Source organism: Tamandua tetradactyla, chromosome 19 (assembly GCF_023851605.1).
Source record: "Tamandua tetradactyla isolate mTamTet1 chromosome 19, mTamTet1.pri, whole genome shotgun sequence".
In the NCBI taxonomy this organism is placed as follows: Eukaryota; Metazoa; Chordata; class Mammalia; order Pilosa; family Myrmecophagidae; genus Tamandua; species Tamandua tetradactyla.
In genome coordinates, this window is record NC_135345.1 from 12725725 (window position 1) to 12740480 (window position 14756).

General features: G+C 35.7%; 1 protein-coding gene across 10 annotated transcripts in view; it reads right to left on the reverse strand.

The window, feature by feature from the left end:
• Window positions 1-14756, reverse strand: part of RAB28 (RAB28, member RAS oncogene family) — a 267344-nt gene that overhangs the window by 235568 nt on the left and 17020 nt on the right. For all 10 annotated transcript variants that reach the window (XR_013165721.1, XR_013165724.1, XR_013165722.1 and 7 more), the window contains exon 4: window positions 3556-3685. Coding sequence is in view for 7 of the 10 variants with exons in the window: in XM_077136408.1 (XP_076992523.1) it covers window positions 3556-3685 (130 nt within the window). In the remaining 3 variants the exon portion in view is untranslated. The remainder of the gene's footprint in view (window positions 1-3555; window positions 3686-14756) is intronic.

Sequence of the window (14756 nt, forward strand, 5' to 3'; positions counted from 1 at the left end):
TTTCTGGGTTTCAGGGCTTATCTGGCATAGGATCAGTATGGAGGTTTTAGGTTACTGAACAATTAAATGCACTAGGAAAAATGTTTATAGAGACTTGGATAAAGCCCAGGGCACTCCCTAGGATTCTCAGGAATACTATTGGTTGGAGCTCGGCATACTGTGGTAGTTTGCAGTATACGGCTACACCTTACATAAGAGTAACCTCCAGAATGACCTCTTGACTCTATCTGAAATCTCTTAGCCACCGAAACTTTATCAAATTGAACCTATCCTCAGTACTTTCAAAAGGCTATTAGAATGAATAATAATTTCCAGTAGTTATTGAGCATTGTTTTAGTTTCCTAGGCTATTTAAACAAATACTATGAAATGGTTCATCTTGAACAACAGGAATTTATTAGCTTACAATTTTGAGGCCAAGAAAACGTACAAATCAGGCATCATAAATGCAATGCTTTCTTCCTGAAGACCAACTGCTAGCAATCCTTGGCTCCTCTGCCACATAGCAAGGCATAGGGACTCCAGTAAGAAGATTAAGACCCATCCTGAATGAGGCAGGTCACAGTCACACCTTAACAGAAGTAGCCTCATCAAAAGGTAATATTTACAATGGGGCCAGACCCACAGGAATGGATTAAATTAAAGAACATGCTTTTTCTGTGGTACGTACAGCTCCAAACCACTACAAACATGTACTATGATAAGACCATGGCTTAAGTGCTTTACTTCATTTAATCTTTTTTTTTGCATGGACAGGCACCAGGAATACCTCACTTAATCTTTAAAACAACTTTTCCCAACAGAAACTACTATCCTCATTTCCAGATGAAGAAAATGAGGGTTAAAGATGTAAAATGGCTTGTCTGAGGTCATTCTACTATTAAGTGAAGAAATCAGGCTTTTAAGCAAACTCTGTCTGAATCCAAAGCTCCATGATTTTTTTAAAATCTTAAATAGTACAAAGAAAGAACATTAATATTAACAAGTACCTTATAGCCTTTCAGAAAATAATTATTATATACTGAAATAATTAATTTACTAATTAACAATCTTTTCATTTCATTAAAGCAAGTCCCTTCTTCTACTTGCCACTTCATTAAGCTACTCTAGCTACTATTTACGTTTAAACATAACAAAACTCCATTTTTACAAAATCAAACCCACAATTCATCCTTATATCAGACTAGTCTCTAGCCCCAACCCAAATTTGTGAGAGTTTACATATTTTAGTAAAAAGCAAATGACTTTATAACTTACTAATTATAAGCTCCATATGGAACAAATTCATACACATACACATAAGCATACAAAAAAAAAGCCTGTATGGAAATGTGTATTCTCACTCGTTTGCTCTCTCCCTTCTACTAAACTTAGACTAAAAGCTGGCTACCACTGCCAATATTTTCACAGCCTACACATATTTCTCTTCAGCATATGTTTTCCATTCAAACCACTAAGAACAGGACACAATGGTGAACACAAAAGCACAATTATGTAGACTATGACCATGTTTAGATAATGAGCACAATAATAGTTTCCGATGTCCATCATCTTTCTCCTTTGCCTTTAATGAATATGTAAAGTCTTTGTTCTTTCCATTACTTTTTAATATAATTATATCCTCAAAGCAGAAATGCATATGTACTACCATACTATGCTAATGTAATAGCAATTTAGAAATACAAATCAGAAAATATCCAGGAGACTTACAGTTAAAGCCCTAATAGCCTTCACTGTGGAAGGATCTTTTACTACATGATCATATGAAATTGGGCCAGTGACAGATTATGCAGTAAATAATATCCAGGGATATGTCCATCTACAATCTCTTCAATTTACATTCTGTGTGACTATATACTTTGTTATATCATCCTGTTCTAAACAGAGTATTACAAATATATAAAAGAAAAGAGTTACAGCTATGCCTACAGTAAAAATCTCAACATTCATATTATTAAATTCTCAAATATAGTACTCATTAGTTTTTGTATAAATTCATATAAACTTATATAAATATTTGTTTTTAGACCCATGGGATAGCACCACCAGAACACTTCATTAGTCCATCTAGTCCAATATCCCATCTGTGACAGTAACCAATGTTGGATGCCTCAAAGGATATCATAAATAATATATATAATTATGTACTACTATACGATTACCCTAGATAGTGGTTAGATTATATCCTGAATGACATGAAAACATGTCCTAATCCCCATTTCCCATCCTACTCTGTAAAATTCTCAAAAGGTGATGGAAAAAGCTCCAATAAAGCACAAATTTAACCATAAATTAAGGCAATGCTTTGGTAACATGATGATTAAAAGATGATCTCCTAAATAAAATGTTATACGTAGAAATAAAGGCTAAACTCATTAAACCTTATGATTCCTAAAGTGAGATTGAAAAACATCTACTTCACTCAATTAAAAAGTTATCAAAGAGCTGAGCAAAATTTAACTAAAGATTAAAAAAAAAACCCTTCTTGATATATAAGACTGTTCTAAAGAGTATGATATTATTCATATTTTAAACTCTTCCAAGAAATGACATTCACACCTGTTTGTAATGATTTGAAAGTAAAGCTAGGATTTATTAAATGTTTATTTAGGTATGCCAAACCATATAAGGCAGAAATCTTGGTTCAGCAAGGGCCATTTCCTAAAAATTACACAGAAAATACGTACCATACTTTTAAAGAAAAGATAATTCTCTTGGTAGTATACTTTTGCATTGATTTAATAATCCTTGTAGTCAGGAAACAGTTCCTAACCTAAATCTTGAAGGGTACAATTTGAATTCATTTTCTTTTTCTGACCTCAAGTAAGCTGGAGAAGATAAAGTCATATTAAAACAGTCCATATATTTGAAAACCATTATTAAGTCTCCTCTTCCAGGTTATGGCATAGCAGGACTAGGAACAAATTAAACATCCTGTGCTGAGTCGAATATTATGATTTTTATATGAGATATATCTTAGCTCACAAGACAGAGCTCAAAATTTACTTATCCATCATTTTTATCATAAATACCTCCTCCCCCTAACTTAATATATTCTTTCTCAAAACAATTATCTGCATTTCAGAAATCCCAAAAATTCAAAAAAATACATATTTAAGAAATGGAAGAAAGAAAAAAGTCCATGCACAATTCTAGCAGAAACTGCTTCCTTCTCTAGAATAGGGGATCATTTAATAAACTGTATCTCTCATAACCTCTGGGGCAGAAATGAACCTGCAGTGCAATATCATAAAATCTGCAGCTATGTTGCTGTTCTTAATAGTCCACACTTCTTTCTTAGACCACAGGAAGGAAAACATACAATGTCAGAACTGAACTTAACAGGAATTGGCGATAGTAGCAGAGCAATTATGACAGACCAGGCATCAAAAACAGTTATTGAAAAGATTGTACATAGGAATTTTCTACTCAAGCAATTTGCTCACTCCAGGAAAGCTGTATCTGTTTGTTTCCCAGCATCAATTTTTTTCAAGAATAAAAACTACAGGATAGGCACATAAACTTTACTATATATAAATAATCATTAATAACTTACTTTTATTGCCCACCAAGGCAACCAGAGGCTGGGTTTCTGATTCCTCGCTCACTTTCTTCACTGCAGTATACCAATCTTCTAAATTCTCAAAGCTCTGATAATTTGTAATATCGTATACCAAGAGGATTCCCTGTCAAAAAGTTACAAAATATAAAGCATTACTTGAAAAAAAGAATATGTTAATACTGAATATTCTTGATTAATGCTTCAGATACATTAAGCAAACTGTAAATCTAAAAACTTTTTATATACAAGCTGACTCCAACTTAAATTAATTACTAACAGATAAATATTACTGCATGGTTTCATTTAAGATAAAGCCAGCCATTAAGATGCAATGCAAGTTAAAGTATAATTTTGATAAAAATATAGTGGTTTCCCAATTAAACAGACATCTGGGATATTGGGGACAACCTACAATAAATATAAAGAAATCATATTATACAAGTGGAAAAGAAAGCAGGCTCTGCAATCTTACATTATTACATCTTCTGAAGATAAATATTTTAACCTTTCAATAAATAATCACCTGCCACAGCTGTTTTTAAATAGTTTCAAAACTGAAGATTCCATGACATCCCTTGATAGTCAATTTCAGTGTTTGACATAATTTTCTTCAAAGCATATGTCGATTTTTTCTTTGGTCCTCAGTACATTTGGCGAGCAATTTGAGAGTATCCTCCCTATAATAAACCTTCATATACTTACAGATAGTAACTCCTTTACTGTCTCCTTTCCAGAGTAAACAAACTCAATTCCTTAAACAACAAACTCAATTCCTTAAACATCCCTCCAAGGACATATTTTCTATCCCTTTAATCATAGTTGCTATTTCTTCCCAGGACATACTACATATAGTTTTTCACATTCTCTTAAAATGAGCAATGCAAAACTGGGCATGATACTGTAGTAAGAGTCTGAGCAAAGCCAAATATAACAGAGGGATTACTTCTTGCCTCTTATATATCCTATTCCTTTTAATATATACCATTATTGTATGTGGGAAGCAAAGTATATATGCACACAAAATAACAGCACCACATTCTTGATTCTCTTCCAGTTTGTGGTCAAACACTTAATACAAAGTTCTGCATATAGTCTAAGTCTAAAAAGGAAAACCTTAGAAGTTACTGGTCCCTACTTCTTCTATTTCTTAGGTAATATTAAAAAATGTCAAGTGCTTTTTAGCACCTACTATGTACCACACATACAGCTAAGTCTTTTCCTTAATTCTCACATGAAATCATGCAAGGCTGGTATTACTATCCCCATTTTACCAATAAACAGATGTTAAAATAACAAAGGAACTGAACCAGGAATTGAGTAATTATAAGGTTCAATCATTTATTCCACAAATATCTGCCTGCCAACTACATTCCAAGCATTGTAATGGGGCTAGATATAAGTTCAAGCCCCCAAAGAACTCAGTCTTGCAGCAAAGCCAAACACATAAAGAGATAATTAAACACCACAGTTGACATGGCCAGTGGCATGCTAGCAAATATTTCTCAACTAGCTCAGGGGCATAGCAGCAAGGGGAGGAGTTATTTGTAGCATTTGCCAATATCTGTGGTGTAAAAACTCCCCCATGACTGCTTTCAAGATACTCGTGATATCCTTTATGACTCCACTTTTATGGCCATGGTAAAGGTAAAATCAGAGGCCTATAACACAGAATATAGGGGACTTAGAGATAGATCACAGAAGCTAGAGATAGGTGAATGGTTAGCTAACGAGGTTCAACTCAAATGTGAAGGAATAAATAGAAGCGAAGATAGGTCTCTCTAGTGGGTCTATAAGTACTATTACCAAATTGAAGGTAAACAAAATTGAAAGGGGTTGTATAGACCTATGTGTCACACTGATTAACATTAGAAATATAAATTCTTGCAAGAACTACTTCAAAGGTATGATTTGTGTACAAAGAGTGTTCAAGTCCAGGTACAGGGGGAAAACTGCTATTGCATGCTATGGGCTATGTTTAACAGGAAAACATCAGCAACAGCAGGGGTAAATAATGAGGGGAAAGACAAGAGTTAAGGGGAGGTTTAAATTTCCTATTTGGTGAGGATGTGTTTATTGGTTATATTTCTCTTGGGAACAATGAAATTATCTAAAATTGAGAATGCTGATAGACAGTGGACTTTAGGCATTATAAATGATGCCTAATAAATGCAGGTAGCTAAAGGATGCACTGACTGAGAAGTAGATTGGCAAATGATGGTGTATATATGTGATCAAATTTTGTGCTGCTACACAAAGGAACAAAGTCATGAGTCATGCAACGATGTGAATGAACCTGTGCAACATTTGATGAGGCAAATCAAGCCAGAAACAAAAGAACAATTATAGTATGTTCTCCTTTAGAAGATGCTTATAAGAAAATAGTAAGCTCTTATAGCAGACACATTTAGTCTGGAGTGTTGATTATTATTTCTGGGTTCTGAGATGCTGTTTTATATATCTATATTCTGGTATTTAGAGATAAGAACAAAGCCGATCAGTCTATCAACTGATGAAGGGATAAACAAAATGTGATATATGCTTTCAATGGAATATTATTCAGTCATAAAAAGGTGTGAAGTCCTGATACATAGAACGACATTGAAGACATCATATTCAGTGAAATAAGTCAGATGCAAAACAACAAATCCTTTTTTTATTTTTTCCATGAAGATATGACCCACCTAATTGTGGGTGGTAACTTCTGATTATATGATTTCCATGGAGTTGTATCTCTACCTATATAAGGTGGGGTCGCTTACTGGAACACTCTAACAGAGGGGCCGTTACCATGGACCCTGAAGAAATAAAAAAAAAAATCATAAGAAGCTATTATGAACAACTATACGTCAACAAACTGCATAGCTTAGATGAAATCAACAAATTCCTGGAAACACATAAACAAGCTACAGTGACTCAAGAAGAAACAGAAGATCTCAACAAACCAATCACAAGTAAAGAGATTCAATCAGTCATCAAAAATCTTCCTACAAAGAAAAGCCCAGGGCCAGATGGCTTCACAAGGGAATTTAGCTAAACATTCCAAAAAGAACTAACACCAATCTTGCTCAAACTTTTCAAAAAAACTGAGGAAAAAGAAAGACTACCTAAATTATTTTATGAACCTAACATCGCTTTAATACCAAAACCAGGTAAAGATGAGCAAGGAAAACTATAGGCCAATCTCACTGATGAACACAGATGCAAAAATTCTCAACAAAATATGAGCAAATCAAATCCAAAACACATTAAAAGAATGATACACCACGACCAAGTGGGGTTTATACCAGGAATGCAAAAGTAGTTCGACACAAGAAAATCAATGAATGTAATACAGCACATTAACAAATCGAAAGGGAAGAATCACATGATCATTTCAACGAATGATGAAAAAGCATTCTACAAAATTTAACATCCTTTTCTGACAAAAACAGTTCAACCGATAGGAATCAAGGGTAACTTTCTCAATATGAAAAACAGCATATATGAAAAACCCATAGCCAACATTGTACTCAATGGTGAGAGAATAGGAAGCTTTCCCCCTAAGATTGGGAATGAGACAAGGATGTTCTCTGTCACCACTATTATTCAACATTGTACCAGAAGTTCTAGCTAAAGCAATCAGACAGGAAAAAAAGAAATAAAAGGTATCCAAATAAGAAAGGAAGAAGTAAAACTTTCATTATTTGCAGATGACATGTCTATACTTGGAAAATCCTAAAAAATCTCCAACAAAGTTACCTGAGCAAATAAACAAATTGAGGAAGGTGGCAGGATATAAAATTAATGTGCAAAGATCAGCAATGTCACTATACACAAGCAATGACCAAAGTGAGGAGACAATTAAGAAAAACATTTCATTCAAAATAGCAACTAAAAGAATCAAGTATCTAGAAATGAACTCAACTAGGGATGTAAATGACATGTACACCGAAAACTATATAACATTACTAAAAGAAACTAAGGAAAATCTAAATAGGTGGAAAGACATTCCCTGCTCATGGCTAGGAAGGTTAAATGTAGTGACAATGTCAATTCTACTCAAATTGATCTACAGATTCAACGCAGTACCAATCAAAATTCCAACAACCTACTTTGAAGACTTGGAAAAGCTAGTTACCAAATCCAGCTGGAAGGGAAAGAGACCCCAAATATTTAAAAGCATCCTAAAAAAAAGAATGAAGTGGAGGATTAACACTTACTGATTTTAAAGATTACAAAGCCACAGTGGTCAAAACAGCACAATACTGGCACTAAGAATTATTGACCATTAGAATCTAATTGAGAATGCTGAAGTAGACCACCAAATCTGCAGTCAACTGATCTTCAAAGAGGCCCCTAAATCCACTGTACTGTGACAAAACAGTCTTTTCAATGAATGGGCATGGGAGAACTAGATATCAAAAGCGAAAAGAATGAGAGAGGACCTTTACCTTACACTCTATACAAAAATTAATTCAAACTGAATCAAACAGCTAAATATAAGAACCAGTACCATAAAGGTCCTAGAAAAAAATATAGGGAAATATCTTCAAGACTTAGTAATAGGAGGTGGCTTTCTAAACATTATACCCAGAGCACTAGCAACAAAAAGAAAAAATAAATAAATGGGAAGTCCTCAAAATCAAATGTTTTTGTGCCTCAAAAGACTTTGTTAAAAGGTGAAGAGGTAGTAACTCAACGGGAGAAAATATTTGCAAGTCATACCTAGGATAAAGGTTTGATATCCTGTATACATAAAGAAATCATACAACCCAACAACAAAAGAACAAACAACCCAACTATAAAATGGGCTAAAGATATGAACAGGCATTTTTCTGAAGAGCAAATACGGATGGGTAAAAAACACATGAACGGTGGGCCACGGTGGCTCAGCAGGCAAGAGTGCTTGCCTGCCATGCCAGAGGACCCGGGTTTGATTCCCGGTGCCTGCCCACGTGAAAAAAAAAAACACATGAAAAGATGCTCATTTTCATTAGCTGAAAGGGAAATGCAGATCAAGAATAGGATAAGATACCACCTGATACCTATAAGAATGGCTGTTATTAAACAAACAGGAAAAAACAAATGTTGGAGAGGATATGGAGAAACAGGACACATGCACTGTTGGTGGGAATGTATAATGGTACAGCTGCTATGGAAGACAGTCTGGTGGCTCCTCAGAAAACTAAATATCAAGTTGCCCTATGACCCATCAATACCACTACTCAGTATATACCCAGAAGAGCCAAAAGCAGTGACACAGACACCTGCACACCAATGTTTATAGTAGCATTATTCAAAAATGTCAAAAGATGGAAACAACCCAAGTGCCCACCAAGAGACGAGTGGATTAACAAAATACATTGTGTATATATATACACAATGGAATATTACACAGCAGTAATTAAACGATGTCCTGAAACACATGACAAGATATATGAGCCTTGAGAACATAATCCTGAGTGAAAAAAGCCAGACACAAACGGATAGATACTGTATGATTTCACATATATGAGCATGGTAAAGGTAAAATCAGAGGCTTATAATACAGAATATAGGGGATCTAGAGATACATGGAAACTAGAGATGGATGGCCAGTTTGCTAATGAGGTTGAGCTTAAATGTAAGGGAACAGATAGAAGTGAAGGTGATTCACTAGTGGATCTGTAAGTTGTATTACCATATTGAAGATGACCATACTGAAAAGGGTTGTATAGACACGTCACACTGACTAGCACTACAAATGTAAATAAATTCTTGCATGAACTGCTGCAAAGGTATGAATATTGTACAAAGAGTGCATAAGTTCAGGGTATAGCAGGTTAAACATGCTATGTTTAACAGGAAAACATCAACAGTACCACAGCAACACCAGCAGTAAATAATGGAGGAAGGGACAAGAGTTAAGGGGAGGTTTGGATTTTCTATTTGCTTATGTTTATTGGTTATCTTTCTCTTGCAAACAATGAAATTATCTAAAATTGAGAGTATTGATGGCCTTTTGACTTTGGACCATATACATGATGCCCAATGAATGGAAGTGCCTGACGGATGCACCGACTAAGTAGATTGCCTAACGATGGTGTATATATATGATTGAATACTGTGCTACTAGAAAAAGGAACAAAATTGTGAGGCATGCAACACTGTGAATGAACCTGTGGGACATGGATGAGACAAAATAAGCCAGAAACAAAAAGCAAATTTTGTATGGTCTCTGGTAGTTAGATTCAGTTGTCAACTTGGCCAGGTGAAGTACCTAGTTTTGTTGCTGCAGACATGAGCCAATGGTACAACCTCATCTGTTGCTAATTACATCTGCAGTCAGTTAGGAGGTGTGCCTGCTGCAATGAATGACGCTTGGCTTAATTGGCTGGTGCTTAAATGAGAGAGCACAATGTAGCACAGCCTAAGCAGCTCGGCATTCCTCATCTTAGCACTCACAGCTAAGCCCAGGCCTTGGGAGATGTAGAAAGAAGTCACCCCGGGGAAAGTTGTTGGAACCCAGGGGCCTGGAGAGAAGGCCAGCAGAGACCATCCTGTGCCTTCCCACGTAAGAAAGAACCTCAGTGGAAAGTTAGCTGCCTTTCCTCTGAAGAAATAACAAAATAAATCCCCTTTTATTAAAAGCCAATCCGTCTCTAGGGTGTTGCATTCCGGCAGCTAGCAAACTAGAACAGTCTCATTTAGAAAATTTATAAGAAAACAGGGGCCTAGACTGCAAGCTCTCATAGCAGTCACACTTAGTCTGGAGTTTGAGAGGCTATTTTATATATGTATACCTTAGCTATAACAATGAAGCTGATCAAGTTGGGATTAAGTTAATCCAGAATACAGGGGGTAAGAAAGACATTGCCTGTATTTTAGAACCATACCACTCAGAGACCAAAGGAAGAAAGGCCTATTTTGTCCAAAACCTACATTTTCGGTAGCACATAATTTAACTCAACCTATCTGGATAGCTTATTTAGGCAATCCAAACACAGGGCGCCTAGAATAAGAATGAGGGCCTTTAATCCTGTATAGCTTAATGCAATGCCTGGATAAATCCCAGACTATATTAAGCAGATAATCAAAAAGTATTGGCAAAGCCCCCTGAGGGATGGGAGAAAAAATATGGAACTATTAAACCTTAGCACCAGGAAAACCCTTGATGCTGTGTCAAACATTAGGGACACCCAAATTAATAAGCCAAGCCCTTCATCTCGAGGCTTGCTCTTGTCAAGTGTATGTATCTAGCAGAGAAGCAAAGCCTACCTATAGGTATGCCTAAGAGCTACTTCCAGAGGACCTCTTTTGTTGCTCAGATGTGGCCACTTTCTCTCTAAGCCCAACTCTGCAAGTGAAATCATTGCCCTCCTCTCTATGTGGGACATGACATCCAGAGGTAAAATCTCCCTGGTGGCATAGGAGATGACTCCCAGGGATGAGCCTGGCCCTGGCACTATGGGATCAAAAGTATCCGTGGCTGAGAAAGTTCAAATAGAGTCAAGAGGCCACTCTGAAGGTCACTCTTTGTAAGCTTCAGTTAGATATTGCTACATATCATAGCTTGCCAAACCTCAACCAAAACCATTCCTGCCAATCCTAAAGAAAACCTATGGTGCTATATAAGATTCTACAAAGATTACACACACTAGGTAACTTTCCAGAAACCTACAACCTCCAGATGGATCCCTGGACCAGATAAATCCTAAAACCTAAAAGGGCCAACCTCTGTAGCACATCAACTAATTTTATCCCCCATCCCATAAACAGCCCTTTCCAACATGAAAAAGATAGAATGGGCATAGGCAAATACCCCAAAGGATGGAAGGGAGATCAAAGGTAATGATGGAATTATGTAGAGAAGGTAGCATTTAATAAATGAGCATGATTGCTGAATCATTATATTGATATTCCTTTTAGTCTCTAGTACCTGAGAGCAGCTAGAAGTAAAAGCCTAAAATTGTGGAACTGTAACCCATACCAAACTCTGAAATCTGTTCTACAACTAATTATTGCGAAGTGCTTTGAAATTTATTGCTTTTTTGTATATATGTTATTTTTCACAAAATAAGAAGAAAAAAGTCGACTGTGATAATAAAAGCACAGCTATATGATGGCATTGTGAACCACTGATTATACATTTTGGATGATTACATGGTATGTGAATACATAATATACATCAATAAAAAAAGAATGAACGATAAGAATGAGGAAAAAAAATCCAGCACCTATTCATTATATTCAGCAAACTATGAATGGGCGGAAATTTCCTCAACTTCATAAGAAACATCTCCTAAAGAATTCTAAAATATTCCCAAAGCGCAGTTACAAAATTGAAAGAGAAACAGGCATCCAGCCAGTTTTCAATTGCAATGTCATTATCTGGTCTCTTCTGATCAATGATTATTGCAAATGATTTATTACTAACAAAAAAGTCTCACACCACTTTAAGTACACATAGCTTGTAGTAGTCATGGTTAAAGGATCAGAAAGGACCTGCCTTGAGTTTCTAGACACTAGGTATTGACACCTAGGGCCTCTATGTGCCAGGCTCAGCACACAAAAATCAAACCTCTAAATTACTTACCTCTTTAGGAATCTATAACACTAGCACCCTCAAAGCCCAGAGTTTCTCACCACAGCAATCAATCCAAGCCTCTTCTAACTCCTTTCATCCATCAAAATCTTTCCATCCACCAGAAAATATACTTCCTCAGAAATGCAGTACATATTGGCAACAAACTGAAACCTAAAAACAGTACATTTGGGGACCGCTAGAATTAATTTTCTTGGCAATCTTGTGGCCAACTAAATCCATCATCATGTCTCATGTCCCTGATATCCTTTGATATCATCCATTTATCCACAATCATCTTTCTCCTGTGCCTTCATCCCACACTGCCCTGTACTTTCTCTTCCCAAATTTACCCTCCAACTACTACTTTCCTTCCCATTCTTTTGTATTACACTCTTTGGAAATCAGATTCTAAGTTTAATAAATCCTTCTATTTCTTCAAATTATCCAATAAAAATTCCTCCATTTTCAATGTCTTAATTAAACCCTATATTTCCAAGACACAGCCACTCCTCCATTCTCTCAAATGAAAGCTACTCATTTTATCATAACATATTCTACAGGTGAAAATTTCGTGCTTTTGCAAATGAAAGCCTCAGCCACTGCTACTGGAAGTGAAAACTGACATTGTTTAGCTGTATCTTACTCTATGACCTAGTAATCTCACTACTAGATATATCCAAAGGAAATGTGGATGGAGGGATGCATGGAGAATAATATGCACATTCATATATATGCATGAATACATGCATGCATGTGTGTATACTCCAAAAGACATGTACACAAATATTTGTAGCAGCCCTATTCTTAGTAGTGCAAAGGTCTATCAACATCAGAAAGAACATTAAATTGTAATTTATTCATATTAAGGAACTATTAAACAATAAAAATGAACAAAGTACTACTATGTGCAGCAATATAGATGAATTTCAAAAAGATAATGAGGCAATGAAGGCAGTACAAAAGTATATGCTTTTATACATAAAATTCAAAAATATGCAAAACTGCTCTATTGTGATAGAAATCAGAATTGTGGTTCCCTTTGTAGGGAAGATGATCAAGAAGGGTAAGGAAGGAGGCTTCTGGGAATTAGATATGATGTTCTATATCTTGACGTGGTTAGTGGTTGTACAGACAGGCTCACTTTGTAAAAAATTCGTGAAGTCATACACTCAGAATTTGTATAATTCTTGGGGACATATTATATTTAATTAAAAATTTTACTTAAAAAAAAAGTTTGTTCCTGATGCTTCATGCCAGTCAACTAGGGCACTCAAATTATCTCAACAATGTCATCTCTCATCCCCCATCACTTCCCATCATTCACTGAGGCAATCCTTAGATCACTTGGTTCAATGTATTTCTTTCTAGCCTAAGCCTTGACATGATCCTGAGTGAAATTAAATATTCATGTAGAAAACCTCATCAAATACTGCAGTTTCTATAAATGTCTCAACTTCACTTTCAGTGATCGCTGCACATGAGTTCAAGTAACTCAGTATGCCAAAACTGAAATTGTTCTTTCCATGGAAAGCAGTTCCTCCTCCTGAAGCCACTAGTTCAGTGAACAGTACCACAATCTACACTGTAGATTAGAGTACACTGTAGTCAGAATCTACAGTCAAAATTTACACAGTCAGAAACCAGAATCTCCTTTGATTACTACCCTCCTCATTCTTTATCTAGATGATCACCAATCCTGTTAATCTTTCATCTTTCAAATCACAGCTTCTCTCCATCCACTGTACACCTGCCTAGAATAAGCCACTATAATTCCCCATCTAGCAAATCAGTACAATAGCCATCTAACTGGCCTCCACCTTTTCTTCCTCCAAATCACTTTGCACATAGTAATCAGAGTAACCTTTTCTGAAACACAAATCTAAACACGTTTTACTATCTGTCTTCTCCAACACTTTTTACCTAACTCAATTTTATCTTTCAAGTTTAATCATAGAGTTTACATCCTCTGTGATGTCATCTTTGAATTTTCTAGACTCATCTAGACTACTGCTATATGGCACTATATGCTTCCCCCACTTAAATTAACTCTTTTTTGTTAGAACAGTTGTGGGGTTAGCCCCAACCAAATCTATCATACAAGATAAGATCTGTGAAGACAGGTGTCTTAGTAGTACTACTATTTTAACACCACCATCTAGCACACTACTTGAATAAATGGATGAAATTGGAGTAGACAAGTTTATCTTTATAAACTTCTTTGAAAAGTAAAGCTTCAGCTAATTTTCCTAGAGAGCCACTGTTACTGACCTACCATTATTAGTGCTTTACAAGTTGTGCTTTTTTAATACATTCAATTTTCTTTGTAATTTTACAGAAAGGTATCTTTTTGAATAGGAGAATAGCAGAGATAGATGATGATGAAGAAACTGATTGGTCAAGTGGGCAATTATAATGCCATGAATATCTGTTATCAGTAAAACAACTCCCTCAACTTACACTAAGATTTCTCAAAGTCAGAATAATGAAGCAAATTAAATGTGCAATAAAAGATAAGCTAGGGCAAGCCAGCTCCATCCCTCATCTAGACTGATGCAATGGACTCCTCACACCCTACATCCACTGCCCATATTGCAAGTAAGCAATATTTTCAAATGCCAATCCAATCTTATCTTTCCCCTACTTAAAACCC